Source organism: Alternaria ethzedia, assembly GCF_023757985.1.
Source record: "Alternaria ethzedia strain BMP 0044 chromosome Unknown scaffold_1, whole genome shotgun sequence".
NCBI classification, from domain to species: Eukaryota; Fungi; Ascomycota; class Dothideomycetes; order Pleosporales; family Pleosporaceae; genus Alternaria; species Alternaria ethzedia.
Genome location: NW_026056194.1, coordinates 482,044 through 508,031, shown reverse-complemented (window position 1 = coordinate 508,031; position 25,988 = coordinate 482,044). Strand labels below are relative to the sequence as shown.

The following is a 25,988-nucleotide window of genomic DNA, read 5'->3' as shown; positions in this document are numbered from 1 at the left end:
TCCGAGCTTGACACCCGTCCACACGTCTCCCAGCATGCGATAGATGTGCCCCCCTGCCCACCCATGCCGCCGCCTATTCACCACCCCCGACCTGCGCCGCCATCATGTCTTCCCCCGATACCCCACGGAGATCGACCGAGAGCTTCGAGTTCCTGTCGCCGAACCCGCCGCAGGGCGCCTTCCCGTTCCCATCAGCGAACCATGACTGGACAAACAGGCCCAGCTCCACGGGCGGGCGCTACAAGCCGCGACGTGGCTCAACCGCGTCTTCGATACACTCGGTTGGGGGCGCACTCGACAGCGGCTTCAAGAGCACCATGGGCGCGGTGAGAGAGCAGAGCAACAATGCCATCTCCACGTTGCTCACGCCGCCCATCATGCGGACTGGCATGGTGCCGCATACGACTGCCACGGCGACCGCAGGCCACCGCCCTCCATCCACGAAAGACATCCCACCCGTGACTCTGACAAATGTACCCCACATCGAGCCGTCCACCTTCAACCCATACCTGTCGCAAGTCGGCGGTCTGTACGACGCTTTCCAACGCGCAAAGGCCGAAGCCGAAGCAGAGGCCGCCCAGCCGGTAAGGAGAGGGTCGAAGAAGGAGGACGCGACTGAGTCACCAGCGGGGACACCTAATCTAGCAGGCACGCCCTTCTCTTCCAACGGGCCACCGAAACCGAAGCGTCGAACGAGCGGATCCAAGCGCGCACTCCCAGCCATCACGCCGCTATCTACAATACCCAACATCTACTTCGACGAGAACTTCCACCTAGAAAACCCGCGAACCTTTGACGTAGTGAGCGAGCGATCCGAGGTGGTCAGGCCAGCGCGGACAGCAAGCAACGATGATTTTGGGGCAAACGGCTCTCTGGACGTCCCACAACCTCCCGGGCGGAAAGCTCTGGCTACGAACGCGATTCTACAAGAGAAGCTGTCGTGGTACATGGACACGGTTGAGGTGCACTTGATTTCGGCCATATCCACCGCATCGACATCCTTCTTCGCCGCGCTCGGCTCCCTCCGCGAGCTTCAGACGGAAGCATCAGATTCGGTCGCAAGGATCAAAGGTCTCAGGGAAGACTTGAAGAGGCTGGATGAGCAAATGGCAATAGGAGGCTTGAAGGTCGTCGAAATGAAGAGGCGGAGAGAGAATTTGAGGAGGCTGACAGACTCGGTCGACCAGTTACAGGCTGTCATCGTCGGACTCTCGCACTGCGACGAAGCCGTTGTCGATGGTGACCTTGAAACCGCCATGGCCCGGATAGAAGTCATCGAACGACTGATAACAGGCGCGCTGGACACGACTGATACACAGAGCACCTCATGGCTTGACACACGATTACCTCCGCAGTTGATCGATTTGCGACACTTGAGAGCACTAGACGGAGTCTTCGAGAACATTACCGAGCTCAAGTTCCGCGTGGGCAGAGGCTTTGAAGTACGCTTTGTCGACACTCTGCTCACTGACCTGCGAGAGCATGTCAAGCGAGTTCCGGCTCATGATACCCTGGAACGATGGACTGCTGCATCGCAAAAAGCACGCGGGGCCAACCAGAAACCGAAGACGACCTTACCAGCCTACATGACGACAGATGAAAAGTTACGAGCGGAGCTACGAGCTAGTCTCTATGGCCTGAGCGGAGCACAATTCACCAACCAAGCTAGCGCAACTTTCAGGGAGGCTATGATCAAAGAGATGAAAGTTCTCATCCGGAAACATTTGCCGAGCTCATCAGAAGACGATACTGGTTCTATGGCTTCTGTGTCAACAAGAGGCGGTCGAGGAACTAGTCAGCAGGACAAGAATTCGATCCTTGCGCGTAATTTGCGCGCAATGGATCCTGAGGACGCCGAGGTCTTTTTCGCTAATATTTTCACCAACATCGGAGAGGCGCTCCGCCGTCTAAGCACACTGATCAAGGTGCTTCTTGATGTCACAAGCGGCGTGACTACCCCTCCCGCCTCTGCTGGCGGGCTTCGCTCTCCTCCAAGGAGTCCGTATATGCACAGTATCGATGATTACGTGGGCAATAACGTGCCAGCGCCAAGCTCCAACGATCTGCAGATGGAACTTATGCAAGCTCTGGATATGTCAAGTTTGTTAGGCCAGGCTGTCGACGCAGCACAGACACAGATCACCAAGCTCCTCAAAGTTCGCTCAGAAGCTACAGCTAATCTCCCATTGGAACGCTTCCTACGGTACTTCAACATGTGTCGGCTTTTTGCGGATGAGTGTGAAGCTGTCTCAGGACGTTCCGGTGCTGCACTTAAGGGTGTGGTGAACACCCACATCAACGACTTCGTCTCCAAATTTGCAGACTTCGAGAAACAAGAACTGATAAAAGCAATGGATTCAGATCGTTGGGAACCGAAAGACTTTGACGCAAGCGACACTGTGGTCCTAGCACGGTTGTTGAAGGGAATGGAGAGCGACCCACCAAGCTGGGCCGAAACTGGTGACATTCTTCGAGAGATCGAAAAGCCGACCACAAATGGCACTTTAGTACAAACCAACGGCGCATCCGAAGAGAAGCCAAAGGAAAAGAACAAGACCACTATCCCTGCCGTTGTGGATGAGGAGAAGTACACCATCTCTGAATCATCTACAGTCGTCCTTCGAGGTATCGAGCGCTTCGAAATTCTGGTTTCCGCGATGCCAAGTATGACTTCGGAAGTCTCCACCTCCCTTTGCGACTACATTAAGCTTTTCAACTCCCGACTTTGTCAACTGATTCTCGGCGCGGGCGCCATGCAGTCAGCTGGCTTGAAGAATATCAACACCAAACATCTCGCCATTGCTTCTCAGACACTTTCCTTCCTTGTCGCCATCCTACCTTACATCCGCGAGTGCTTCCGGCGCCGTACTGCATCAGCTTCGAACAAATCCTCAATCGGCGAGTTTGACAATGTCAAGCGCCTGTTGTACGACCAACAAAACCAAATCCACGAAAAGCTCACAGGCATCTTAGCTGGGAGGGCGAAGGTTCACATGCGCAGCCTCAAGAAAGTGGAATGGGATACTGAGGCTGAAGTCAACAAAGATGTCAGCCCCAGCATGGAGAGCTTGACCAAGGACACGGTGACCATGCATAAGGTGATTAACAAGTACTTGAGCGACATTCAGGTCCGCATGATTATGGGACCTGTATTTGAGAGCTACAGAGAGGAGGTCGGTGGTGTCATCAAGGAGGCGGCAGTGAAGACGCCCGGTGGTAAAGCACGGTACGTGACAAAGTCAATTTCGGGAAGTGTATGATAGCTGACACCACTCAGATTGCTACGCGAGGCGAAGCTATTCGATGCGAAACTCGGGCCTATCGATGGTGCTGGCAACGTTGGTTCTCATCTCATCGGTCTCGTAGTCAGCAAAACTGTTGCGCAGCCCAAGGCGGAACCTAAGGTGGAGCCTCAAAAAGAAATCAAAGAGAACAAGAGCGAGGAAACGGAGCAGAGCACAGAAGTGGAGGCCGAGAAAGCGAGCACCGAAGCGACTTGAAGTGAGACAGCATCCGAAATCAGCCTCCAGTCGCGGCTGGTTACGGAATGACGCTTACGCTTCATTGGACTAGGTGACGGTCTCGCGATGGTCATCGCATGGTCCCGCTGCAAGGGGAGAATGACTCTTCAATGGCCTGACCACATCACCTCCGGACTACGTGCACATTCGGCCCCGATGAGTACTATGATGGAAGTGGCCGACGACTATACGCATCTTCACCCACATGTCACCTCTCATGTATCATCACCACCCAGCAAGGCGTTCTGGAGTAATTGAAGAAGAGCGGTCATCATGAGGCAAAGCGTCGTTGGATAACGTTGATATTGTGGGATGGGATGATGAGATACTGATGTTATACCATTCAAGAATCATGATCTTTCAAGGCCCCCAAAGAAAATGCGGACTCTCTGTCCATACCTCGCCCGATGTGTGCCCGCCCTCACTTCCTTTGCCATCTCCATTGGATATACTTCCTTCTCCAGTAGTCGCAGCGACCTGCACATGCCTGATCGTTATCACCACTATGTCTCTGTCACCGCCGCCACCCAGAACCACCACCGTTTCATCTCTTTCAGAAGTCTTCCTCGCACGGTCATCCTTGCCGCTTGCACTGTGCGTCTCATCTTCATGTACTACGCTCTTTCCTTCCAGCTTTTCTTCTTCGACGCTGGTATGTGAGTCTGTATCTAGCTCTGCTTCGGGCTCCAGTTCGTTTGCTTTCTCCTTGTCGCGTTCCTCGTAGTCGTGCATGCGCGCTTGCAGAGCTAGATGCGCGTTCATTTCTGCTTCTGAAATGCCAAGCTTGATGTGTAGTGGTTTGTTTGACCAGCTTGTCGTAACTTGTTCGCTTGTGTATTGTCGTGGCTGGGAAGACATCGGTAGTTTTAGAGGGAGAGAAGGTCAAAAAGAGAGAGGAAGAGTGGGTTTTAGGAGCTATTGGAGAACAAAGATCCCAGATGTTCACGTGTGATTGGAACTGAGCTGCATGTGAAGTGCACATCACCATCACCGGCAGATTTCTGTTGAATTGTTATGCTTGTCAATTCTTCATATTGACGGACTGCACAACGCATACTGTCCTAACGCGCCACATTCCACTTCTGTGGAAGAGAAGAAGGAAGACGCACGTTAGTGAGACTGATAATCACACTGCCCAAAAGCAGTATCGAGAACCTCAGTGTCGACATGCACGCCCTCGACGCTGATCATCTTCAGTTACCACCTTCGTGACCCCTCAGCGGCGGACGCCAGCAGATGTAGGTCTTGGCGGTTGTAGGATGCGCCCAATTCACTTGATCGGGGCCTACGGACATGATGAGAGCGCCCTCTTCTGTGATACGTGTCAGTTGCTTCCTTGCCAATCAGCGTCCAGTCTCGGAGCGCCGCAGGTACTGCAAGTAGAATAACGGACACACTTACCGTCAAAGTACATGCAGAATCCACAGTGGCGGTTAAGGATGCCCTCGATCGTGGAGCCCGCATCTAGATCGAAGCTGCGATAGTTGAACGATCCATCTTCGCGCATTTCCTGGTAGATGGGATCGGAGACTGGAGTACTAGTATATATGCCGCATAATCTAGTAATTGGCTCATCGGTGGCGGATCTCTGGATGGGGGAAGAGTTGTGGGAACGGACGTAGGCAAGGACAGCGGCGACGTCGGCGTCGTAGGTTGCAGAGCCGGGGACAGGAATCGCGAGCGGAGAGTGCAACGTAAAGTCCGCGGGTGCGGCAATGACGCACAGGGCGAAGATGCACGCGAGCAGAAGATTCATGAGATGCATCTTGGGTGTTTGGTAGTTGTTTCCTTGGATGACTTTGTTGCGCGATGGGTGGAAGGAGCAGTGGGGTGAGTCTGGGGAAAATAGGCGTGGTAAAAGAGCGCGCGGGAGTTAGTGCGCTAATTGTGACACAGGTCGAGGTGACTGTCCAAGCTCGGAATGAGCGATTGAAAAACGGCTTACTCCAATCGGAATCTGAATACAGGTGAGCGGTGATTAGCCTTAGCAAGGAAGTGGCGCGTGAATACCGTGGAATCACCGCATTATATCAACGAGCCATAGGAGATAGTGGCATATGACCTGATGTTTTCGGAATTCTAAACTAAACGAGTGACTACAAAGTTGGTTAAAGAGAACAAAGACAAACAAAGAGAAACACTTTGCAAACACCCATGTACGTGATTGGAGTGTTGGACCCAATCTACTACATCTCCATCCTCACTTCGTACCATCTACTTTTGCAATTGCCGGGAGAATGACTTCTCTACGGCAAAGTAAGGTAGGAAAGCACAGTGAAGGACTTGCATCCGGTCATGACGTCCCGTGGCCCAATGTCAATCCTGTTTCCAGGGGTCTGGTCCAAGTTGTCCGCAACTTGAGAGCAGGGCACATTCAAGACGCGAACTGGATGACGAAAAATTAGCATAACTATCATTGCAAAATCTCCCAGTGGGTATCTGGCTGGATAAAGCTGTGCCTTGACTTACTCTTTGTGTTTGAATCCAGAGTGCTCTGATCGAAGAATACAGCAGGGTATGGCCCGATGGTCAAGTCCCGACATCCTGCCTTGCCTGTAACATTGGTTGACGTGAGGATCAACTCAGCTTGAGCTATATCATTGCCGTTGCTACCGCAGCCGCCATCGCTATAGAAACGTGCGCGCACGCTTCCAGATGCCCGTGGAGACAGTGTACCAGGAGCGGCACTAGCGGCGGCCGCAAGGAAGGCAGCGATAGTGGTGAGCTGCATTTTGATGATGTTTTGAGTTCTTTTGGCTTGTAGTATTGGAATTGTTTGAATGTAATTGCGATAGATGTAGTGGTAAAGAATCATGAATGCCAGAACAGGCCTCCTTTATACCCATCTGGCGGTAGGACTATCTCCGCTGTACCTATACGCGACATGCTCTATGGATCATCTCTCACCATATCCTCTGAATCAACTCTCCAACCGTATATTCTACTCGCCCTGGTCACGTCCAAATCTGTTGTCGTGAAGGGCTTGGTGAGGTCAGACGCATGATAGTAAGCCATCGCCCAAGACGACCGTTTCAGTAATGGAAATGATGCCGTGTGGATCTGAATCGTTACTGAATGGGCTATAAGTTATGATAGTAGAGTTTTGATATGAGCTCGTGCTTCAAATGCTCTTTCTCGTCGGTGTGTTGTTGCTGACGCCGTGATCAGTTTCCGGTCAGGACAGGGATGCGCAAATTCCCGAGGTCTTGTCTGGCAGCATTGACGCATTGCGGGAGCTCAAGAGGGAAGTTGCGTTGGTTTCTAGTCAACTCGTGGCCTGATGGTCCATCTTTAGCCTGCTGCTACGTCACCGCTACGTGTATACTAGCGCGACTGCCGTCTCTGTACACATACTCGAGTTGCTAGATTCTGACCCCGTGCTTACAAGACCTCCCAATACGACTGCGCTTGAAGCTTTCCTGCAAAACTGCGTGTGTGCTAGTAGACTCACGACGTCTTCTACGAGAATGTATCTAAAGGCTGGCGTCAGACTTCGCGTGCACGTAAGCTGCAACGGTAGATATTGTGCAAGTATACACGGGTGCGTCCCAAAAATCTTATATTCTTACTAAAAGAGCGACAAGAAGACTATGAAATAACACCCGCAAGACGAGACCGGAGTGTTGGACCCGACTCATCTCACATTTCTCCTTACACCACTCAACTCCTCCATCTTCACGACTAGACCAGATACTTTAGACCCACTGTGATATTTTGACCTTTTCAGCAGATATAGAGCCATTGTCATACGACGGGATGCCATTTAGATGGTGACCCAGGACCGGATAGCCAAGTTCTTACAGCTGGGAGCCTGGCCGGGAGCGATATCGACAAAGTTCCCGCTCGTAGTAGACGTGAGCTGAGAGCAAGGCAAGTTGAAGAACCTCACTACTCTCATCATTAGCGAAGCTCTTATAGCCTCCTAGTAATCATGAAGTTTCACCTACCAGTCCTGCTGAAGTTGTTGATGTCAAAACTGGTGCTGGCGAAAGGCCCAACAGTCAGATCCTGGCATCCAGCCAGTCCCACAGTCTCGGACTGCAAGAAGACAGTATCTTCAGCCCATGGAGTGGGCCCGCAACCGTTGTCGCGGAAGAAGCGGGCGTAGACGCGAGGAGCGCCTTCGAGCTGACGCTTCTCCTCTAATTCGACGGGTGTCGCGCTTACGGCGATGGCAGTGGCGAACAGAGTGATGAGAGTGGTGAGCTGCATGTTGAAGTTTGGATATGGGTTTGCTGGGGGTATGAATGGATAGATGAATGTGGAAAGAGGGAGATGAGATGAGATGAGATGTTGTGGTGAGATAGAGAACGGTGTACCATGCTTGCTTTATATGTCTCCGCGATGTACTCTCATCCAACAAAAGTAAGCCAATCTGCTGTTACGCACAGAATTGCTCCACCAACTCTGGTATGAAGGGCGACGCGGATCGTGCGGTTGGTGGCTTACATCGCCCAGTCGACGTTGGCCGTTTCGAGGACACCTGCCACTGTTGCGATGTTTTCATTGAGTGGCCAGAGTATTCCGAGACTGTTCCATAGCCTTAAGGGCAACATGACACGAAAAATCTTACGTTGGTGCCTATTGGCGAGTAAGAGTATACGAGGAAGTGATGTCAAGATCCCCATCCGTAGACTCCGACTTGAGGCCAAATTCTAGGTGTTTGTTGCGTTATGACTCCAATCGGGACACACTACGTACGTTTTGCTTACATTGATGCCAATTTTGTAAGCTCGTGACGCCGCTTGCCCCGTGTTCCCCAATTTCGAGTCTTGCGGTCTTAACAGTTCGTGAAATGACATGGCTCTGAAAACATCTCGATCTGGTGCTTCGATGCGATCTTGCAGGTAAGCCGGTCGCATGCATGCATATAAGTTCACGTGCAGAGTGACTGCATGCATGTAGTACGTTCCGCCTACCCGTGACCCCACGCAATCTTACACACCTTCTACAGTTTCTTCATCAGGACTTTCCGATGGGTATACTGGAAACACTAGTAATGAACAACTCGGCGAAATAGTGTCATAGTCTTCGATGTTGGATTGCTCCATATTCTGTATTTTTATAAATGAGTGACTAGAAAAGCGTAGGAATTTGCGGAAAGGTTCTGAATGACGTGTGATGTGAGCCGGAGTGTTGGACCCGACTCACACTACATCGCATTACTACATGACAAAGCCTTCCTCGATCTGTCCACCAGCAGACCCCTCGTCAGCTATAACATCTACAAAGTGACATAAGACTTGAGTGTCAAGTTCTGGCAACCAGGCATGAAGCCAGGCGCGATATCGATGTGATGTCCACTGCCAACGTCGGTAAGTTGCTCGCAAGGAAGATCATAGAAACGGACTACACGCAATTGGTCAGCTCATGTGAACCCAAAGTTTGTTAGCATGCAACTAAAACTTACGTGTCCTCGTGAGCATGGTCTCGTTAAAGAATGTGCTAGGGTAGTTGAACGAGGGGGGGAAATTCATGCACGTGCTCAGGCCGGTGGCGGTGGTGTTTTGGAGTGGGACGAAGTCATCGGCATAAGGCCGGCCGTCGCGGCCGCATTCTTGGTCACGGTAGACTGGAATGAGTATAACGTCAATACGTGTTCCGTATGTTTTGTATTGCGCAATGTTGTCACTTACAAGTGGCGCGGACTCGGGGAACTCCCTGACGGGCCTCAATGCCGGTGGAAGGTGCGGCACTGGCGGTCATAGCCACAGAGGCAAGAAGAGAGGCGAGGACTGTAAGCTGCATCTTTGCGTTTCGGGTACTGGAACAAGATAGTATGTTTGATCGAATAGATGTTTGACTGTAATGTTGTGATCTTTCTAGACAGCAGTCGAGCTCTGCTTTATAGCATGAAAGCGATGCACCCATACGTTCTGATAGCCTCAGCATACTGTCTCTAAGTTGCCCTTGTTACGTATAGCAAGCCTCTTTATTCTCATCATGTGTCACAGAAGCTCTGCTCTCGAAATCTTTCCAGTCGCCCTAGTTGGTGGCGCATGCCTTTTCCGGGTAGGCCATAGATGATTCATGGTAGAAGACCTTGCTGATGCCTTCGCAAAGGTGAGATAAGCTGCCAAGTGTTGAGGTTTTGTCGACTGGTTGTTGGCTGTACTCAGCACACTGGCGTAAAAGCCATGGGTGTTGGCACATGCGTGTATAGCAGATGGTGCAATAAGTCGTGTGTGAGCCCGTGCTAGGCCAGATTTCGTTTAATATCGAGCTATTCCTTTCCCTAATCTGCTGAATGTGTGGTCTATTCGCAAGCTTGTATAGCGGTCAAGACCGGCTCCTTATGAATATGCTTATATCTTGCGCGTTTGTGAGCGTACATATCTGTTAAGAGGTGACACGGTTTCAAGCATGCCAGACCAGTGCTGGAATAATGTCTTCTCCCAATATATGTCAGGAAGCCAGAGAGTTGATCCCGTGAACAGGAGCAGAGTTTTCCGACGGGATCCACCAGTCCAGAACAATTGTAGACGGTCAATGTTGGTGGTGACGAGTCACGCCCAAGCGGCATTCTAGATGTATCGCTGACGTTTATGCATACAGCCAGTGAGGATACTTCGGTCGCCTTATAGCAAGTCAGTCACCCGCTGTCCGCTGTAAGCTGACGGGTGGCGCTGCTGATCCCACGGGCGACCAACAGCAGCCCATCAGCAGTGATCAGTGATTCGCGTGGGATGCGAACTGGGAGACGCACAGACGGCCCGTCCCACCGTTTGTATTCCGCCAGGACCTCTCTGAGCGAACGTTCGCTTGCTTTTGCTGCTAGCGAGCGCTCTGCTTATTTTACACCCATGAAACGGTCTGTGGAAGAGCGTGTGTAGAACTACTAATGGTCTTGAGTTTAATGATTTTCGCATAGTTGGATTGCAGTCGAAGGTTGGGTTAAGCTCGTTGCTAGAAGACGGCAATCTTCGGCAAGGGCTTGTTCTTCACTTCCTCAAACGTCATCCGTCTACTCATGCCCAATTCAGTATATTCCGATCGGTCATTAGGGTGCTGGAAGTTTCCAAGCCCTAGGCTAACCATGTATCTCTCAGCTTCGGAATTGGAAGTACTTGAGGCCCGCACACGGTCCGCAGATCTCAATCGCCGAACCGGCACCGGTTTTCGAGTGACGACAATCGCCTCGAAAACGAAGCCAGGCTTCTGCTGAGAAGGGGATGTATAATCCGGGGCACTGCCTGAGCGGATGTGGTGTCTGCCAAGACCTCTGACACGTTCAGTGCCAGGTATGGGCGTTCCCTTTGTGATAGCATACGCGATCTCATCGGGACTGGCTATTTCGCCGTGATCAGGAACTCCGAAGGTGTGATGCCGGCTGTTGGAACCATTAGAGCCACTTCGCGAAACAGTGCTCAGAGAGCTCAGGCGGCTTGGACGAGTGAGGGACATCGAGGAATGTGAGTATCGGATGCTATGACGAAGATCAAGATCGCGTGAATAAGGGCGCGGGCGCGATGCATTTAGTGTGAAATCCGAGCCCTCTGGATGAACGGCGCGCCATGTAGATGCCGAATACCGAGCCTGCGTGAACAGAGGTCCGGAGTCGCATTTGCTTGCTGAACGCGACGAAAGAGGCGGGCGATTCAAGGCTCCTCGGTTGGCAGAGGACTGTGATGCAGAAGGTAAAGTATCGAAAGAGGATTTACGATACGAGGCCATAAAAGCGGAGGGTATAGGTGGCGGGGCATGATGCGAAGTAAAGACTCTGGATCCTGATGAGATTCTTCTGCTTTGTTCCATCGGGTTGGATGAGCTGCTCCTCCGTGTTGGCGTGATATGACGGCAGTAGGTGTGCTTCTCACACGTACATTTGCGATCTCCGGTGATCGTTGACCTATTGGAAGAGTGTGGCGGAAGCCATGCGTTTGCAGGTTCTCGGTAACCGTGCTTGAATAAATGAGCTTCGAAAGGACGGTTGACGACGGCGAGTACGCCAAACAGAACAAAAGACGCAATCCTGATTGACTAGTCAGCTTTGGCGTCAAATTCACAGACTGGCTTAGCATACAGCGAAATGGCGGCGAAAGTGGTCCCAACACGTCCACATAAGCAAGTGGAGCCAGATTCCCAGCTTTGAAGGCCGGGTGCCTGTTGCAAACAAATAGGTCTCCTTGCGACGAGAACCATGTTCCATCCAGAGGTTAGTAACCAGAAAACACATAGCGAGATCACTAGACGGATGGCAACATAGGAAGTCTTCCTGACAGCGGACGTGTGTCGCCGTTGTTCTTCCCAAACCTTCTGCTTGAAAGAGAATACGGTGTGGACGCAAGTGTACGCAATTGTTGCGAGAGCCTGGGCGATTTAGTCACTGTTGGCCTTGATTGCAGGATTCCAAGCACATACAGAAGTCAAGTTCAAGACCACTGGTATGATGTTCGTTGCATCCCACGGATCAGACACGATCTGATACAGTGAGGTGGCAAAACAGATAAGAGCACTCCAGAACAGTGCGTTAAGCAGGAGCGTAATGAAAATGAGAGTGGGTTTTCGCCGCGAGGTTCTGGTGTTGATTTGAATCGTTTTGGACTCGGGCTTGGCGGACGGCTGTTCAGGGCGACTGTTTCTGCTGTCTGCTTTAGTCATCCGGAAATTGACGATCCGCAAGCGAGGCGAACGCAGAGTTGTTATCGTGAACACATTAATTGAATGCTGAAAATGCCTAGTCAAGGCAATTTCTAGGTATGGAATGGCTTAATAAGAAGCAATGTCGACGATGGTTCTCAGGAAGATTCTTGGATAGAGCCTGTACGTCCCAAACATGCAGCGTCTCAGAAGCAGCGCTATGTGCGTTGAGCGGCTGTTCTGTTCCTGCTTTCCAGTTCTATCCTCAGTTTCGGTGTGTTCATCATAATGAGTAAAGCCTCGTGCACAACCAGACACTGAGGAGGTAGTTATTGGAATATGGAGACTTCCTGGATCCATGACGCACTTGGGACAACCCGCTGTATGTCGCATTCCCTCAAGGCTCGCTTGCTTTCTGTGTTGCATTTCGCATTGTGAACAAGTTCGAGTCGATCGCGCAAGCGGTGTAGGGTGTTCGTTGTCGGGCAACACCCTCATTGCATACGCAATGCATTCATGCAAGGGCGCTAATGAGGGATGGATACCCCAGATAAGTTGCCGCACAGTAGCACCGGCAGTGCAAGCCAACAGCCGGGCTCCGGCAAAATTGAGACGAAGGCTAGTGCTTTCGTTACAAGTGCACCGTCAGCTATGCAGCGGCGAAGATGATCCTCGCTTCAACGAAATCACAAACTGCGGGTATGTTGGTCCCTGGCGATCGACCAGTCTCTTCAGCACCAAAGGGTGTATGATGAACGGCGCTGATGTTTCGGCGCTAGGGCTCGGGAACGCGGCTTCCGTGTGTGTCTGAGGTTGGCGTGGGTATTTCTGCGTGCTCATAGGAACAAGAGCAGCACGAGGAGGAGAATGAGGACGAAGATAAGAACGCCGATGCAGCAACTGGACCATGTGTCTAGGGGGATAGGTCAGCAATGCCTGTCCAGCGATGGCCAAGTATCTTACCTTCGTTCTGCTTGATGACCCAGCCAACCTTCTTGAGGCCTGTCTGCAGCTTGCCACCAACTCTGTCTGCCACATTGTCGACGTCGGTGAGCAGTTCGCCCTGCTCTTCGAGCTCTCGACCCATATCGTCGGCCTGTTGTCGGAGGTTGCCGACGGTACGGAAGACGCCATCGAGGGCTTCGTCCTGCTCGTGCATCATCTCCATCTGTCTTTCCTGCTCAAATGCCGCGTAGTTGTCGTCGTCTTCGAAGGAATCTGGGTCAGGTAGAACATCGCCATTGGCTGCGATCTTGCCTTTGTTCTTCGCGTGTTGGACCGTCTCCTGCAGTTCCTCGCGCATGTGCTCAATCTCGGAGCCGACATCCTTGACCAGTGTTCTGCGGCGCTCGACTTCGTCAATCTCAAGACCGAAGCGATAGGGGTCATGCTCCACAGCCTTGACGCTCTCCACTAGATCCTCGAGATCCTGGCTGAGGTCTTGGAGTGTCTGTTCAAGTTCGCTGCGGGCTTCACGGAGCTCAGGACTGTTTGCCGACGATGCCGAGGAGCGAATACGCAGATACGACTTGAATAGCGGGCGCGCGGTGTTAAGGGCGGAAAGCACGTCTCTGGGACAAGTGTCAATGAAGATGCCTAAACGCGAACGGGGACTTCTTACGCCTGCACCTGGAGGAAGGGATCCTCGTCGGTCTGTGATGACATCATCCTGGGCTATGCGACGCGAATTGCACCTCCAGATTGTGGCCAGCAAGCAAGAGGGGCGTGTGGAAGCTTGGGGTGAGGATGTTGGAGCGTGTCGATAAGCTGTCCAGTACGAGCGATGACGCGCCACGACACCTCGGCACGGACCCACCTTCCTAAAAAATATCGCCCACAGCACAGTCAACTCCACCACGCCTTCCCGATGGCGCATCCCTCACCAAGACTGCCGATTTCACAAAATCACACCATCCGTCTAAAAGACCCTGGATGAAAGCATGGGTCCGGAAACGAGTCTTCCACTTCCTGCCGAATTCACTAATACTGAGGAATACGTCGAGTCGCTGCTCAATTTGACTACTTCCTCATGGCTACTTCAAACGCTCTGCGGAGGCGTTCACATACTGGACTTCTACACTCGCTCACCTGATCTCTACTCCCATATCTTGCCGCAATCATGGAGAGACTGGTTCAAGACGCGAGATATCATGGATATCTTGGACCTACTGATGAGGGAAGACCTCAGTCAGTTCGACGTTAAGAGAGAACCCAGCGAAAACACCTGGCGGGATGGATCTGCGCCTCCCGAGGAACTGCTAGATTATATTCGCACCGTGCGAAAGCATCTGCTAGCTCGCGACTTTCCTCCGCCAAACTCGGGCATTGAGCCTCAGAAAGCTACTATATCACGTCACATCGCAACCGGGATGAAAGTGAAAAAGGTGCACGAGGTTGACAACTTTGCGCGCTACATTGACAGACTCACCTCCGAGATAGCACAGTCTGACAGGAAACCCATCACCCATCTTGTCGACTTCGGCTCTGGTCAGAACTATCTTGGGCGCGCGCTTGCTGCTCCACCTTACTCTAAGCACATCGTTGCTGTGGAAAGTAAACAGCACAATATAGAAGGCGCGAAAAACATGGACATCCTAGCCAAGTTGGTAGCCAAACCCATTGTTATGAGAAACAAGAAGGAGTACCGCGCCAAAATGGGCAAAACGAAGAAGGGCAACAAGACCGAAGACACTGAGACTACAGCTTTGCTCGATGAATCCATCTCATCCAACACCGAGGGGAATGACTCAGCGAGGAACGGTCATGATCAGGAAGCAACATCCGCTTCAGCTACTCAAGATCCTGTAGCAGGTTCACCACCCCAGACCGGTGTGAACTGCGATGAAGATGGCTGCACACTACATCCAGTTTCGGAAGCCGCCTCAGATCCCGTTCCGACTACCAAGACTTCTACTCTACAAATATACAATGAAGGCCATGGCAGCGTACAGTACGTTGAACACATCATTAAGGGTGGTGATTTGACACCTGTCATCGATCAAGTACTGGACAGCTCCAGCGTACCCGAAGAGGCGGTGACTTCAGAAACAGCCGTGGTCGCCGAAGCTACTGACTTGAACGTTGTACCCAAACCAAAGGATGTAAACGCAATGGTCATTTCACTGCACTCATGCGGCAATCTTGTTCATTTCGGACTACGCTCCATGCTTCTCAACCCACATATTTCCGCAGTAGCCATGGTAGGGTGCTGTTACAATCTGGTCACGGAACGTCTTGGACCTCCTACTTATAAGCTACCTACACTCCGTCCTAATCATCCACGCCTCGAGTCTACATCCAAAGCGTTTGACCCAAACGGATTCCCCATGTCAGAGAAACTCGCAAATTACCCATTACCACATACACCTCTGGAACGGTCAGATGACGACTCGGAAGCAGATACTGGCAAACCCGAACGACCAAAGGGTATACGTCTCAACATCACAGCCCGCATGATGGCTGTGCAGGCACCTTTCAACTGGGGCGTGGCCGACTCAGAACTCTTCTTCACTCGCCACTTTTATCGAGCTCTACTCCAGCGCATCTTCCTAGATCGTGGCGTGGTTTCGGCACCTTTGGACGAGCAGGGCCTTGTTGGCAGCGCAGTCTCAGCTAATGGTCACACCTCGCAAGTGAACTGGACCCCACCAAACGGTCGTGGCCCTGGCCTATCTTCGGACGGTACAACCACGCCCCTCACTATAGGCACGTTGCGCAAGTTTGCATACAGCGATTTCGTTTCCTACGTTCGAGCTGCGCTAGCGAAACTCACAACAGAAAACTCTTTCTGTCAGGTTGACCCTGAGTTCATAAGGGAAAAGATGGATGGTTTGACAGATGAAGACATCAGGAATTACGAAGTCAGCTATGCTGAGAGAAAGAAGGAATTGAGTGTCATGTGGAGCTTAATGGCCTTCAGCGCTGGCGTAGTCGAAGCTGTCGTCGTGACAGATCGATACTTGTGGCTCAAGGAGCAGAAAGAAGTTGAACATGCGTGGGTTGAACCCGTGTTTGAATACAAGTACAGTCCGCGCAACCTTGTCGTCGTAGGTATCAAGAAGCAGAGCGACTTGCACAGCTCTAGTCAATGAGATGGCCGCTTCGGTCAAAATCGCACGATTCGATCGACGTGAGTCGTCAGTGAAGTTACTGCAAGCCTTGCAATTGTGTGAGGACTTTCCCTGAAACACTGCATAGCCACCTCTGGCACCGTTTCTCGTGGTGGGCCCTTATGAGCAATGTGCCTTGAGCGTGCCAGGCGTCCACAAAAACTAGACGTCACAATTCAAGGCTCCCAAGCCGACGGCACAATTGCGCGCATTCTCAGCTCATACACGATTCGGCGTGCCACCGCAAGACATGACCTCACCAGTCGGCTGAAACTGTGCCGAAAGGCTGGGTTGCGGCGTCCAGCCCTTCTCGGATCGTGGCCGGATCGTGCGCTTTTAGTGGGCGTGCCTAATGCTTGGCATGCGAGGTGCGCATAGCAGAGAAAGCAGTCGCTACCGAAGACACTCAGGAGATACAAGCGATCACAACAGCACTCAGCCTCACGAGCACCAACACCAACGAAATCACAAATCTGGCGAGTATGAAACACAAATCCCGGGGTTTTCATATCGAATTGCAGCGCCGCAGGAGGGCAGCGCCACAGGATTTAGCCGCTGCGACAGAATCCACTCACAGTACTCCGCTTACCCGCAGATATCCACTTCCGTCCCATGTTTCCTCGTCTGATTTGCTCAGTACACCCAAAAGTCACAACGCCAGCCTACTTTGAGCGGCACGCGTAAGGCGGGCAACGCGCAGGGCCCTTACAGCCAAGACCTAAACAAAGCGCGGCAGACGTACACGAGATGGGGCGCTGTTTAGGCAGCGGCCGCTACTGTTTATGGCCTTACAGGTGACAAGGCTATGCAATCTGCCTTGTGATTAAGATGGCGACGGTGCCCACGTGTTGAGGCTACTCGCGACTTTTTCCAAAGCTGGATAGAAAGAGCTGGGTCGAGGAGCGTGTATCACAGGAGATCGAGGCATACCCGCACAGATCTTGGCCGCTTCTGAGAATATATATTGACGGCGGTTCACGAAACACCAACGAACAAAATCGGACACGATATACGAGTTGGGGTGGCATCCCAAGCTATTGTTGTATCTAGAACAAGACGATAAAAGAGACGGATTAGACGCGAGACTTGACCACGTTACATCCACGACGCCCTACGTGTTGAATGATCAGACACCTGATCGTTCCGTATTCGTATCCCCGAACCTTTGGACATCACACTATACACCCCGCATTATTCCGGCATCATGAGGCCATTCGTTGCGCTATCAGCGCTCCTGGTAGTTGCCACGGCACAGACAAGTTCGATAGACTTCAGCGACTCCTCACAAACCTTCGACATCGTACCTACATCAACACCAACGCCATCATCAATAGATGACATCGAAGTCAATCCCACGACTATAGAGGATGTCTCTGGACCAATAGAGACCAGCGAAGCCTGTGGACAGATAGCGCAGTTGGTATCGGATGATTTCTCAGACTTTCCGGCCGTAGATGCTGAACTCGCACACGCTTGTCTCAAATCACTACCATTCTACGCAGACGACGCATCAGCAACAATCGACGAGATCAAGAAGGGAGTAGAGTTCCAATCGACTCTCAGCTATCTCAAAGACCCGCCAAAAGGATGGCCAAATGACGCTGTTGACATCGTCGCTGGTCTGGATGATATCAAAAACAAAGTCGGATCTGGGCAGTACAATAACGAATTTGATTTCGAGACCGACATTGCATCCTTGTTGGTAAAAGCGCACGACGGGCATTTGGGCTGGAACGGAATGGCGTACGCAGGGATATTCAGGTGGCGACGAAGCAGCGCGTTTGCCCTTGTTTCTGCATCAAGAGATGGTAGCGACGTACCCCAAGTCTGGGCTTTGGAGGACTTCAACGGCACAGTCGGGTATGACCCCTCGCCTGTTACGCAAATCGACGGAAGAGATGTCGAGAGCTTTCTGCAGGACGAAGCAAACTTGAACGCCTACCACGATCCTGATACACGTTACAACGCAATGTTTTTCTCCCAGGCAGCGGAGAACTATGGATATTTTACCAGTCCAAGGTTTTATCCCGGTGCTACTACCAACGTAACTTATGAGAACGGCACGATCAATACGTACAGCAACGGTGCTCTTGTCCTTCAACCCGAGTCTTGGGGCTACGTTAGCGATGCCGAATCGTTGTACAAGACCTACATTATACCCCAGACAAGCTCGATGAGGATCAAGAAAAGGGATCCCACTAAGATGCCTCTACATCTGGAGAATCCGCGCGACTACGAGTTCAGGGGTACTTTCGCGCAACAGCACGCTTCGGTGCCGTTGCTTTACCCAGAACCAGTCGTTGCTCACTCGGCAGATCAGGTGCCTTTGGCTGGATTCTTCGTCAACACCGGTGTTGGCGAGATTGGTGTATTAGTGGTGACGACATTTAACACAGAAGATGTCGCAGGTGCCCAGGAGTTCCAAGCCGTAGTCCAGGAGTACATTTCTGAAGCCAAGTCCCGCGGCGTAGAGAAGATCATCATCGATCTACGTGCCAACAACGGCGGCAAGGTACTTTCTGGTTACGACATGTATCTGCAATTCTTCCCAAACCAACAACCACAGACCCAAAACCGGTACCGTGGACACCGAGCCAGCGAGGTCTTCGGTGAGAATATTTCGAGCTTCAAGCAGATCAATATTCTCAATGCCGAACTCTTCACAAGCCCATTCAGCAACGACGCCTACCTCTCTTCCACTGGCGACGAATTTTCGGACTGGAACGCAATGTACCCACCTGAGCGTTTCAATAACGACAAGTTTACTGCTCTGCTGAAATACAACCTCAGTGACCCCTTGACGACAAGCAGCGAGCGCACCGCCGTCGGCATCACCATGACAGGCTACAACGAGCGCAGTAACTTCACCACGGACCCCTTCCGCGCCGAAGATATCATCTTGCTTACCGACGGTGTCTGCGCCTCAACCTGCTCCATCTTCGTCGAACTCATGGTCCAGCAATCTGGCGTACGCAGTCTCGCTATCGGTGGCCGTCCGAACTTCGGTCCCATGGTAGCCGTTGGCGGCACAAAGGGAACCTTAGTGATCCCTACTCTTTACATGGAAGCCTTGACCACATACGTAACCGCTGAATTCGCCTCTTCCCGCTCAGAAGCCAACGACTGGGCACAGTTCCTCCCCACAGCCCCACCTATTGCTGTAATGGATGCCAGCGTAAACTTCCAGGACAACATCCGCGCGGGCTTTGAGTCCGCGGGCGTGCCAACACAGTTCCTGAACGACACAGCAAGTTGCCGGATCTGGTATGAGCCGGAGCATTACTTCAATGTGACGAGATTGTGGGAGAAGGCGGCGAACGTGGCGTTTGGCAATGATGGAGGCATGGATGAGAGCGCTTGTGTAGCGGGCAGTGTGACGAGTTCGGATCAGCAGCAGGGTAAGGGTGATTCTAACCCTGAGAGCACGGGCGATGGAAGTGCACAAGGAGGTGACGATGAGGATGCAGCAAGTGGGCTTAGAGTTGGGTGGACGGGTCTGCTTGCGACTGTTGGCGCGGTCACGCTCAGCTTTTGTTTGATGTAGAGGGTACGACTTGTATAGAGCTTGCATAATGTTGTGTCTTACCGTCTATGATGTGCAAATTCTGCTGTTGTGTCCATGTTGCCATGTCCAGGTCACCACGAACAGTATCGATGTGGTCATGCGATTGAATTGAGGCTCAGTTACTCTCTTCCGACATTTGTTACGAGAATTGCGGATATGGATCTTATCATGTGGGTATCTAACTCTAGTTTTTCTTCCGCTTTCTGCACTCATACTAAACTTCCGAAGCCAATGCGTCCAACATGCCGATCCAGTATGACTTCGCGACCCCTCACCGCAGCCCAACCAAGACTGACTGTTCCCGGTACGCTAGGATGAGAGTCGGCGTTCCTAGCCAGAAGCATGCATTTCCCTTCTGAGGTCTGCAAGACATACTGTTCAGGTGTGATAACCAGCTCTCCATAATCTTCTTCTTCCTCGTCATAATCCTCTTCACCATCGTCGTCGTCGTCTGCGATCTCCTCACCACTCCCACACTCACTTGGTGCCATACCAAATACCAGATCAGGGAAGACGCTCAACGCCCCACAGTCCACGTATAGCACTTCCTCGCCGTCTCTAGCTTGCTGTTCGGTAGTCGTAGCTAGCAGCAAGACGTCCCAGATACCCTTTGGAACGTATATGTAGGGTGTGCTTAGATCGAGAGTCGCGGACTTAGCAGGCATGGTAAGCATACCATCCTTCCTGATGCCAATGTCGAGTATGGGGATGCGTGCGCCTAGCATGGACAGAGTATGCAGTGGTAGCTGTGGGGTCCATGTGAACCGATCGGTAAACTGGGACCAAAGTGCTGCTTGACGTGTACTGGAGAATGTAGCGGTACCCTTGAGCGAAGAGTTGAGGGGAATGTTGATGGTGATGGCGTGGTCGGCGACCTCTTCGATGCCGTACTCAGCCAATGGACCTTGGAGTTGGTCGAGACGGGTACGCGTGAAGTCATCGTCGGAGGCAGCGAAGTTGTAGTGAAGGTTTTGGTCCAGCTGCTGGGGTGTCAGATTGATACCAGGATAAGATTGGTTGTTCTACATACTGTGAGAGTGAGTACACGCGACGACGCCGGCTTGGAGTCTAGCAACGGCTTTTGCTGTTGTAGCGAGGGGTCTAGATACGCCGCCGCCGTCAGAAGCGGCAGCGACGTGAAGAGCATTGTTTGAAGCATTTCGGCGGTTGGTGAGTGACTTGGGAGGCGCGGGTAAGGGAGTTCTTTATCATCTTGCACCCGCCCAAGCGGATCCTTTGCCCTCGCCGCAATATATTGCGCCCATTTGCGTTCACCTAACCCGACTGCGCATTTTTGCTATATAATTGGGGTCGCAAACCTCGCCGCTGGATAATAGCTCGTGTGGCGCCTGCAGTTCCGTTGTGGTTCGCTGACGGCGACGATGCGACCAGGGTGCGCATGCAGCTCGGCTGCTCTTTGGAGGCGCGCAAGCACATGAAACTATAGTTGGCGCGACGATGCAGCAGACACGGCGGTATTTTTGGTTCATCATCATGGCATGAACTTATGGGGTCGGCAAATAATACCAGAAATATACGTCTGCGTCTGCGTGTATTAATTGGAATCGTAGCCAATCATGACGGCGCAACCTACAACCCCATAAGATTAGTCCCGCATAAACCGAGTTTCTGTCATGTCAAGGTTGTAGTGGGTGCTTTGATTGTCTTGAAGTAAGCCTGTCCGTCTCTTTGCAGGGCTGACACCGGTCTGAACAGACATGGCCTGGACTCGAAAGAAACTTCGTCAGCACGCAGAGCTAATTCATACACAAGCGGTAGTCAGAACCCGAGAGATGAAGAGCACAGCTATCGGGGTCGGCTGTCTGGAGCATTGACGGCTGGCGGAGGCATTACTTCTCGTCGCAGAAATCTTCGGTGCCATTGCTTGTTGCGGCAGATTGCTGTGGCCGAGCTTGGCAGATTGTCTCAGACAGTCGGTGACCTAACCCGGGCACTGACGACGCTTCGGTCTTCAATGTGAGAATCTACTCGTTTGTGAGATGATTGTGATATGTACCTAGGTATTGGTGAGCGGTGGTAGACAAGAGCGAACGCGTGTCGGAACCACGCGACCGGACGGATCATCTTATCGGGGCTGGGGCCCCGGATGCGGCAGCTGTCACGCTGCAACCGGCGACTCACAAACACCACAGAACCATACTTCGCCTACCGACCTCAACAATTCGTATGCCCGCGCTGCGCGGGTAGATGGACGAGCTGCTTTTTGCCACCTGCACCACACTCCCCGAGTTCGGATCTCCACGGGCCGCGATAAAGCGTGACTGCGACCCGGCAAACAATGCCGTCGCGCGACGATGGTGAACTAACAGTGGCATCGCAATGAAGCTGAAGTCTGTGCATAGCTGCAATGATGCCGTCAGCAAAGGGCCTTCCACGGTACCGCGTCCTCTACCAAGCTCTTTCGGAATGCGATGGCCGTCATTTCCTTAGTGAGGACCAAGCGCGCAGTCGTTTCATACCATCGCGATCGCCTCGAACCAGCAGATTGTGCTGGAGCGAACAAAGTCTTGATTCTCTCAACGAGGCTGTGTAGAGCGGCGGGAAATGGACGGACGCGCAATTCACTCGCGATCAAGACGTCGTCCAGGCATGCGCCTGCCAGTCATTCGGCTTATTGCCCCTGACCAAGGCTCGGCGGGCTTCTACTAATTCATGACTATGGACTTGGCTGCTTGGTCTCCGCGATTCCTGCGCGCCCGCCAACACCCATCGACTTGGCGCGCAGCAGCGCCAGACAACCCATGAGGGTTGGCAAGTTCCACATGTAGCACTCGGGGGTAACCAAGAAATTGCTCTGTTGCCGCTTCAAATACTGTCGCTAGCCCGGCTTCCGCCTCGACGTTTGCATGCCCTTTGTGTGAGAATTACCTTTCCTACTTTACCAGTCACTCGTTAGACTTCCAATCGCTCTTCTATTTGCCTTTTAATTCTATCTCTTCTCCTGCGCCCGTCATGAAGACCTCTGTCGTCTTCTCCATCTTGGGAGCCGCTATTGCTCCCGCCTTTGCCAGCGTCGTCGCCCGTCAGTCAAAGGGAAAGCTGCCACCGGTCACCGTCAAGGGCAATGCCTTCTTCGCCGGCGATGAGCGTTTCTACGTCCGTGGCGTTGCCTACCAGCCAGGTCCGTCTTTGTGTCACAAGGAATATAAAACCACGGTACTAACAGTGTTTAGGTGGTGCCGCCGACGCACAAGACCCTCTGCTCGACCTCGAGGGTCTCGCACGCGATGTCGAGAACTTCAAGTCGCTCGGCATCAACACTGTCCGTATCTACACCATCGACAACTCAAAGAACCACGATGAGGGTATGAAGATGCTCGACGACGCTGGTATCTACCTGGCGCTCGATGCCAACACGCCCGACTACTCTCTCAACCGTGAGAATGAGGACACCCTCCACCGCTCGTACAACGATGTGTACCTCCAGTCCGTCTTTGCCACCATCGACGCCTTTGCCGACTACAACAACCTGCTCCTCTTCTTTTCCGGAAACGAGGTCATCAACGCGAAGAACAACACCAACGCTGCTCCTTACATCAAGGCTGTCACTCGTGACATGAAGCAGTACATCTCCAACAGGCACAACCGTGTCATTCCCGTCGGATACTCTGCCGCTGATGTTTCGGAGAACATTGAGTTCCAGGCTCTCTACTTCAACTGCGGTACTGACGATGAGCGCTCCGACTTCTTTGCCTTCAACGACTACTCCTGGTGCGACCCCTCGTCTTTCACCCAGTCTGGATGGGACCAGAAGGTCAAGACCTACGAGGACTACAGCAAGCCCATCTTCCTGTCTGAGTTCGGCTGCATCACCAACACCCGTCAGTGGGGCGAGATCGAGGCTCTCTACTCCACCAACATGACCGGTGTCTACTCTGGTGGTCTCGCTTACGAATACACTGTTGAGCCCAACGGTTACGGTCTTGTCGAGGTCGGCGACGATGGCAAAATCTCGCCCAACGAGGACTTCGAGCGCCTCGCTGAGGCTTACAAGAAGACTGCTAACCCCTCCGGCGCTGGTGGCTTCAAGGAGAACGGCGAGGCCTCTGAGTGCCCTTCCGAGTCTGACGAGTGGCAAGTCGAGGGCACCACGCTCCCTGCCATTCCCAGCAAGGCTATGGCGTTCATGGATGAAGGTGCCGGTGAGGGTCCTGGTCTCGAGGGCGATGGCTCGCACTTCTCTGGTGAACCCAGCGAGTCTACTGCTACCCCCGGATCTGGAAGCCCCACTCGCTCGCCCACTCCCGGCTCCAGCGGTGGTGCTGGCAACCCCGAGGGTGCTGCTGCTGGTCTCGACGTACCCCTCCGTTTCGTCGCTATGATCGCTGCCAGCGCTCTCTTCGGTGCCGCCATTGTATTCTAGGTGGCTCGTTGCTGAGATGTGCAAAGCTTGTGTCTTTCAGTGAGCATGCATATGGGATAGATGTAGAAGAATCGTTTTACTTGTTTCTGGAGTTTTTGACTGCCATAGTCGGCATTGTATATACCTCGGTCGTCACAGATGCGGGGTCTTTTGTGTAGTAATACATACATACATGAACACGCTGCTCGTTCCTCCAACAATTAGTCTGACTTCGGAAAGTGAATGTCGACTAGTTGATGTTTGCTGGCGTTGGCGAAGTGTGCCTGTCAAACATGACCCCACCAATGTGGATGCGATGCAGAGAGGCTAGCGGCGTGGACCCTGGTTTCGAAGGCAGCAATGGAAGCTTCCATGGTTGTGATTGTACCAAGACCAACTTCTTTCACCAGCATTCGAGAGCAAGCCTCTATAAAGGCCGTCGCACCTCTTACCCCGCTTTACATTGCTTCCACGCCTATTCTTTCGCTCAACTAGACCTTACCCCGCCATGGACGACGCCCGCAAAGGCGACGCTGCTCTCAGCGCGAGCAAACCTGAGGAAGCGATTGAACACTACACCAAGGCGCTCGCAGTCAACACCACGGCCGTCAAGTACTACATCGGCCGCGCGACAGCCTACCAGCGCACTGCCAAGTACGCCGAATCCCTCCGCGATGCCGAACTCGCCGTCGTCCTTGCAAAGAAACGCGGCTCGCGCGAGCTCATCAAGGACGCGCAGTTCCGACGCGCCGTCGCTCTGTTCCACCTCGGAAGATACGCAGATGCCGACCATCTGCTGAAAATCGTAAAGGGCCTTGACGAGAAGGACAAGATGCTGCCCATTTGGGAGTCCAAGGTTGCAACAAAATTGAAGGATGTACCAGAAGACGACGAGATGAGGAAGGTCACCGTCAAGGAGACTCCGGAGGTCGATGTGCCCAGCGCACCAGTCTCTGCCGCCCCAGCGAAGGCCGAGCAGCCCACCCCGTCCCAGGCCCTGAAGCCTGTCGCCCCAACCCCGAAAGACAAAATCAAGACCGATTGGTACCAGTCGCCCGAAACCGTTACCCTCACAATCATGGCCAAGGGTGTGGCCAAAGACAAAGTCAGCGTAGAATTCGAGGAGAGGTCCGTGTCCGTCGCATTCCCCACTGCCGACTCGTCGGATTACAGCTACAGCGCCGACCCTCTATACGAAAAGATCGACCCTTCACAATCGAAATATCGAGTCACACCCACCAAGTTGGAGATAACAATGCGCAAGGCAACCACGGGGCTGAAATGGCATGATCTTGAGCACCCCGACGGCGACGTTGGCTCTGCTGAAGCATCCACTATTTCTCTGCCCGACCGCACAACCAAAGACACCGCCCCTGCATACCCAACGTCCTCCAAGTCAGGTGCGAAGAATTGGGATAAGGTCGTGGTGAACGATCTCGACGACAAAGACGAGATTGAGGGCGACGAGACATCACACTTCTTCAAGCAGCTGTACAGCGGCGCCACCCCCGAGCAGCAACGAGCTATGATGAAGAGCTACTCGGAAAGCGGCGGCACAGTCCTTAGTACCGACTGGAGTAACGTTGGCAACAAAACCATAACTCCCGAACCACCCGAGGGCATGGAGGCCAAGAAATACTCGGGATGATTGTTGCCTTGCGACAAGAGCATAGGTGTTTGCCTTATAAGTTGAGGATAACGTTTCATGATATGATGCATAGCAGGGTGTTTGGGTAGGCATTAGGAGTTATACCCACAAGACTGAGCGCACGTAAGAGCCGTATACGTGGATTTTGTACTGAAATGAAAATATTTCCCTTCGACAATGCAGCCACCTGTGAACATTTACC

General features: G+C 52.6%; 10 protein-coding genes across 10 annotated transcripts; 5 read left to right on the top strand and 5 right to left on the bottom strand.

The window, feature by feature from the left end:
• Window positions 1–104: 104 nt before the first annotated feature.
• Window positions 105–3,500, top strand: J4E87_000169 (uncharacterized protein; the record flags this gene model as incomplete). Its single annotated transcript, XM_049371828.1, has 2 exons — window positions 105–3,226; window positions 3,278–3,500. The coding sequence occupies 2 exons, from the start codon at window positions 105–107 to the stop codon at window positions 3,498–3,500; spliced, it is 3,345 nt and encodes a 1,114-aa protein (XP_049237962.1).
• Window positions 3,501–4,714: 1,214 nt separating this feature from the next.
• Window positions 4,715–5,286, bottom strand: J4E87_000168 (uncharacterized protein; the record flags this gene model as incomplete). Its single annotated transcript, XM_049371827.1, has 2 exons — window positions 4,715–4,833; window positions 4,923–5,286. 2 exons carry the CDS (start codon window positions 5,284–5,286, stop codon window positions 4,715–4,717), a joined length of 483 nt encoding a protein of 160 aa, XP_049237961.1.
• A 1,998-nt stretch (window positions 5,287–7,284) lies between these two features.
• Window positions 7,285–7,733, bottom strand: J4E87_000167 (uncharacterized protein; the record flags this gene model as incomplete). The annotated part of the gene is made up of 2 exons (XM_049371826.1): window positions 7,285–7,409; window positions 7,469–7,733. 2 exons carry the CDS (start codon window positions 7,731–7,733, stop codon window positions 7,285–7,287), a joined length of 390 nt encoding a protein of 129 aa, XP_049237960.1.
• Window positions 7,734–8,745: 1,012 nt separating this feature from the next.
• Window positions 8,746–9,269, bottom strand: J4E87_000166 (uncharacterized protein; the record flags this gene model as incomplete). The annotated part of the gene is made up of 3 exons (XM_049371825.1): window positions 8,746–8,870; window positions 8,932–9,093; window positions 9,158–9,269. 3 exons carry the CDS (start codon window positions 9,267–9,269, stop codon window positions 8,746–8,748), a joined length of 399 nt encoding a protein of 132 aa, XP_049237959.1.
• A 3,668-nt stretch (window positions 9,270–12,937) lies between these two features.
• Window positions 12,938–13,769, bottom strand: J4E87_000165 (uncharacterized protein; the record flags this gene model as incomplete). Its single annotated transcript, XM_049371824.1, has 3 exons — window positions 12,938–13,014; window positions 13,065–13,672; window positions 13,723–13,769. The coding sequence occupies 3 exons, from the start codon at window positions 13,767–13,769 to the stop codon at window positions 12,938–12,940; spliced, it is 732 nt and encodes a 243-aa protein (XP_049237958.1).
• Window positions 13,770–14,041: 272 nt separating this feature from the next.
• J4E87_000164 (uncharacterized protein) lies at window positions 14,042–16,192 on the top strand (the record flags this gene model as incomplete). Its single annotated transcript, XM_049371823.1, has 1 exon — window positions 14,042–16,192. The coding sequence occupies one exon, from the start codon at window positions 14,042–14,044 to the stop codon at window positions 16,190–16,192; it is 2,151 nt and encodes a 716-aa protein (XP_049237957.1).
• A 1,222-nt stretch (window positions 16,193–17,414) lies between these two features.
• On the top strand, window positions 17,415–19,754 carry J4E87_000163 (uncharacterized protein; the record flags this gene model as incomplete). Its single annotated transcript, XM_049371822.1, has 1 exon — window positions 17,415–19,754. One exon carries the CDS (start codon window positions 17,415–17,417, stop codon window positions 19,752–19,754), a length of 2,340 nt encoding a protein of 779 aa, XP_049237956.1.
• A 230-nt stretch (window positions 19,755–19,984) lies between these two features.
• Window positions 19,985–20,934, bottom strand: J4E87_000162 (uncharacterized protein; the record flags this gene model as incomplete). Its single annotated transcript, XM_049371821.1, has 2 exons — window positions 19,985–20,755; window positions 20,806–20,934. The coding sequence occupies 2 exons, from the start codon at window positions 20,932–20,934 to the stop codon at window positions 19,985–19,987; spliced, it is 900 nt and encodes a 299-aa protein (XP_049237955.1).
• Window positions 20,935–22,748: 1,814 nt separating this feature from the next.
• GEL1_1 (beta-glucanosyltransferase) lies at window positions 22,749–24,159 on the top strand (the record flags this gene model as incomplete). The annotated part of the gene is made up of 2 exons (XM_049371820.1): window positions 22,749–22,917; window positions 22,970–24,159. The coding sequence occupies 2 exons, from the start codon at window positions 22,749–22,751 to the stop codon at window positions 24,157–24,159; spliced, it is 1,359 nt and encodes a 452-aa protein (XP_049237954.1).
• A 487-nt stretch (window positions 24,160–24,646) lies between these two features.
• On the top strand, window positions 24,647–25,786 carry J4E87_000160 (uncharacterized protein; the record flags this gene model as incomplete). The annotated part of the gene is made up of 1 exon (XM_049371819.1): window positions 24,647–25,786. One exon carries the CDS (start codon window positions 24,647–24,649, stop codon window positions 25,784–25,786), a length of 1,140 nt encoding a protein of 379 aa, XP_049237953.1.
• Between the last annotated feature and the right edge of the window lie 202 nt (window positions 25,787–25,988).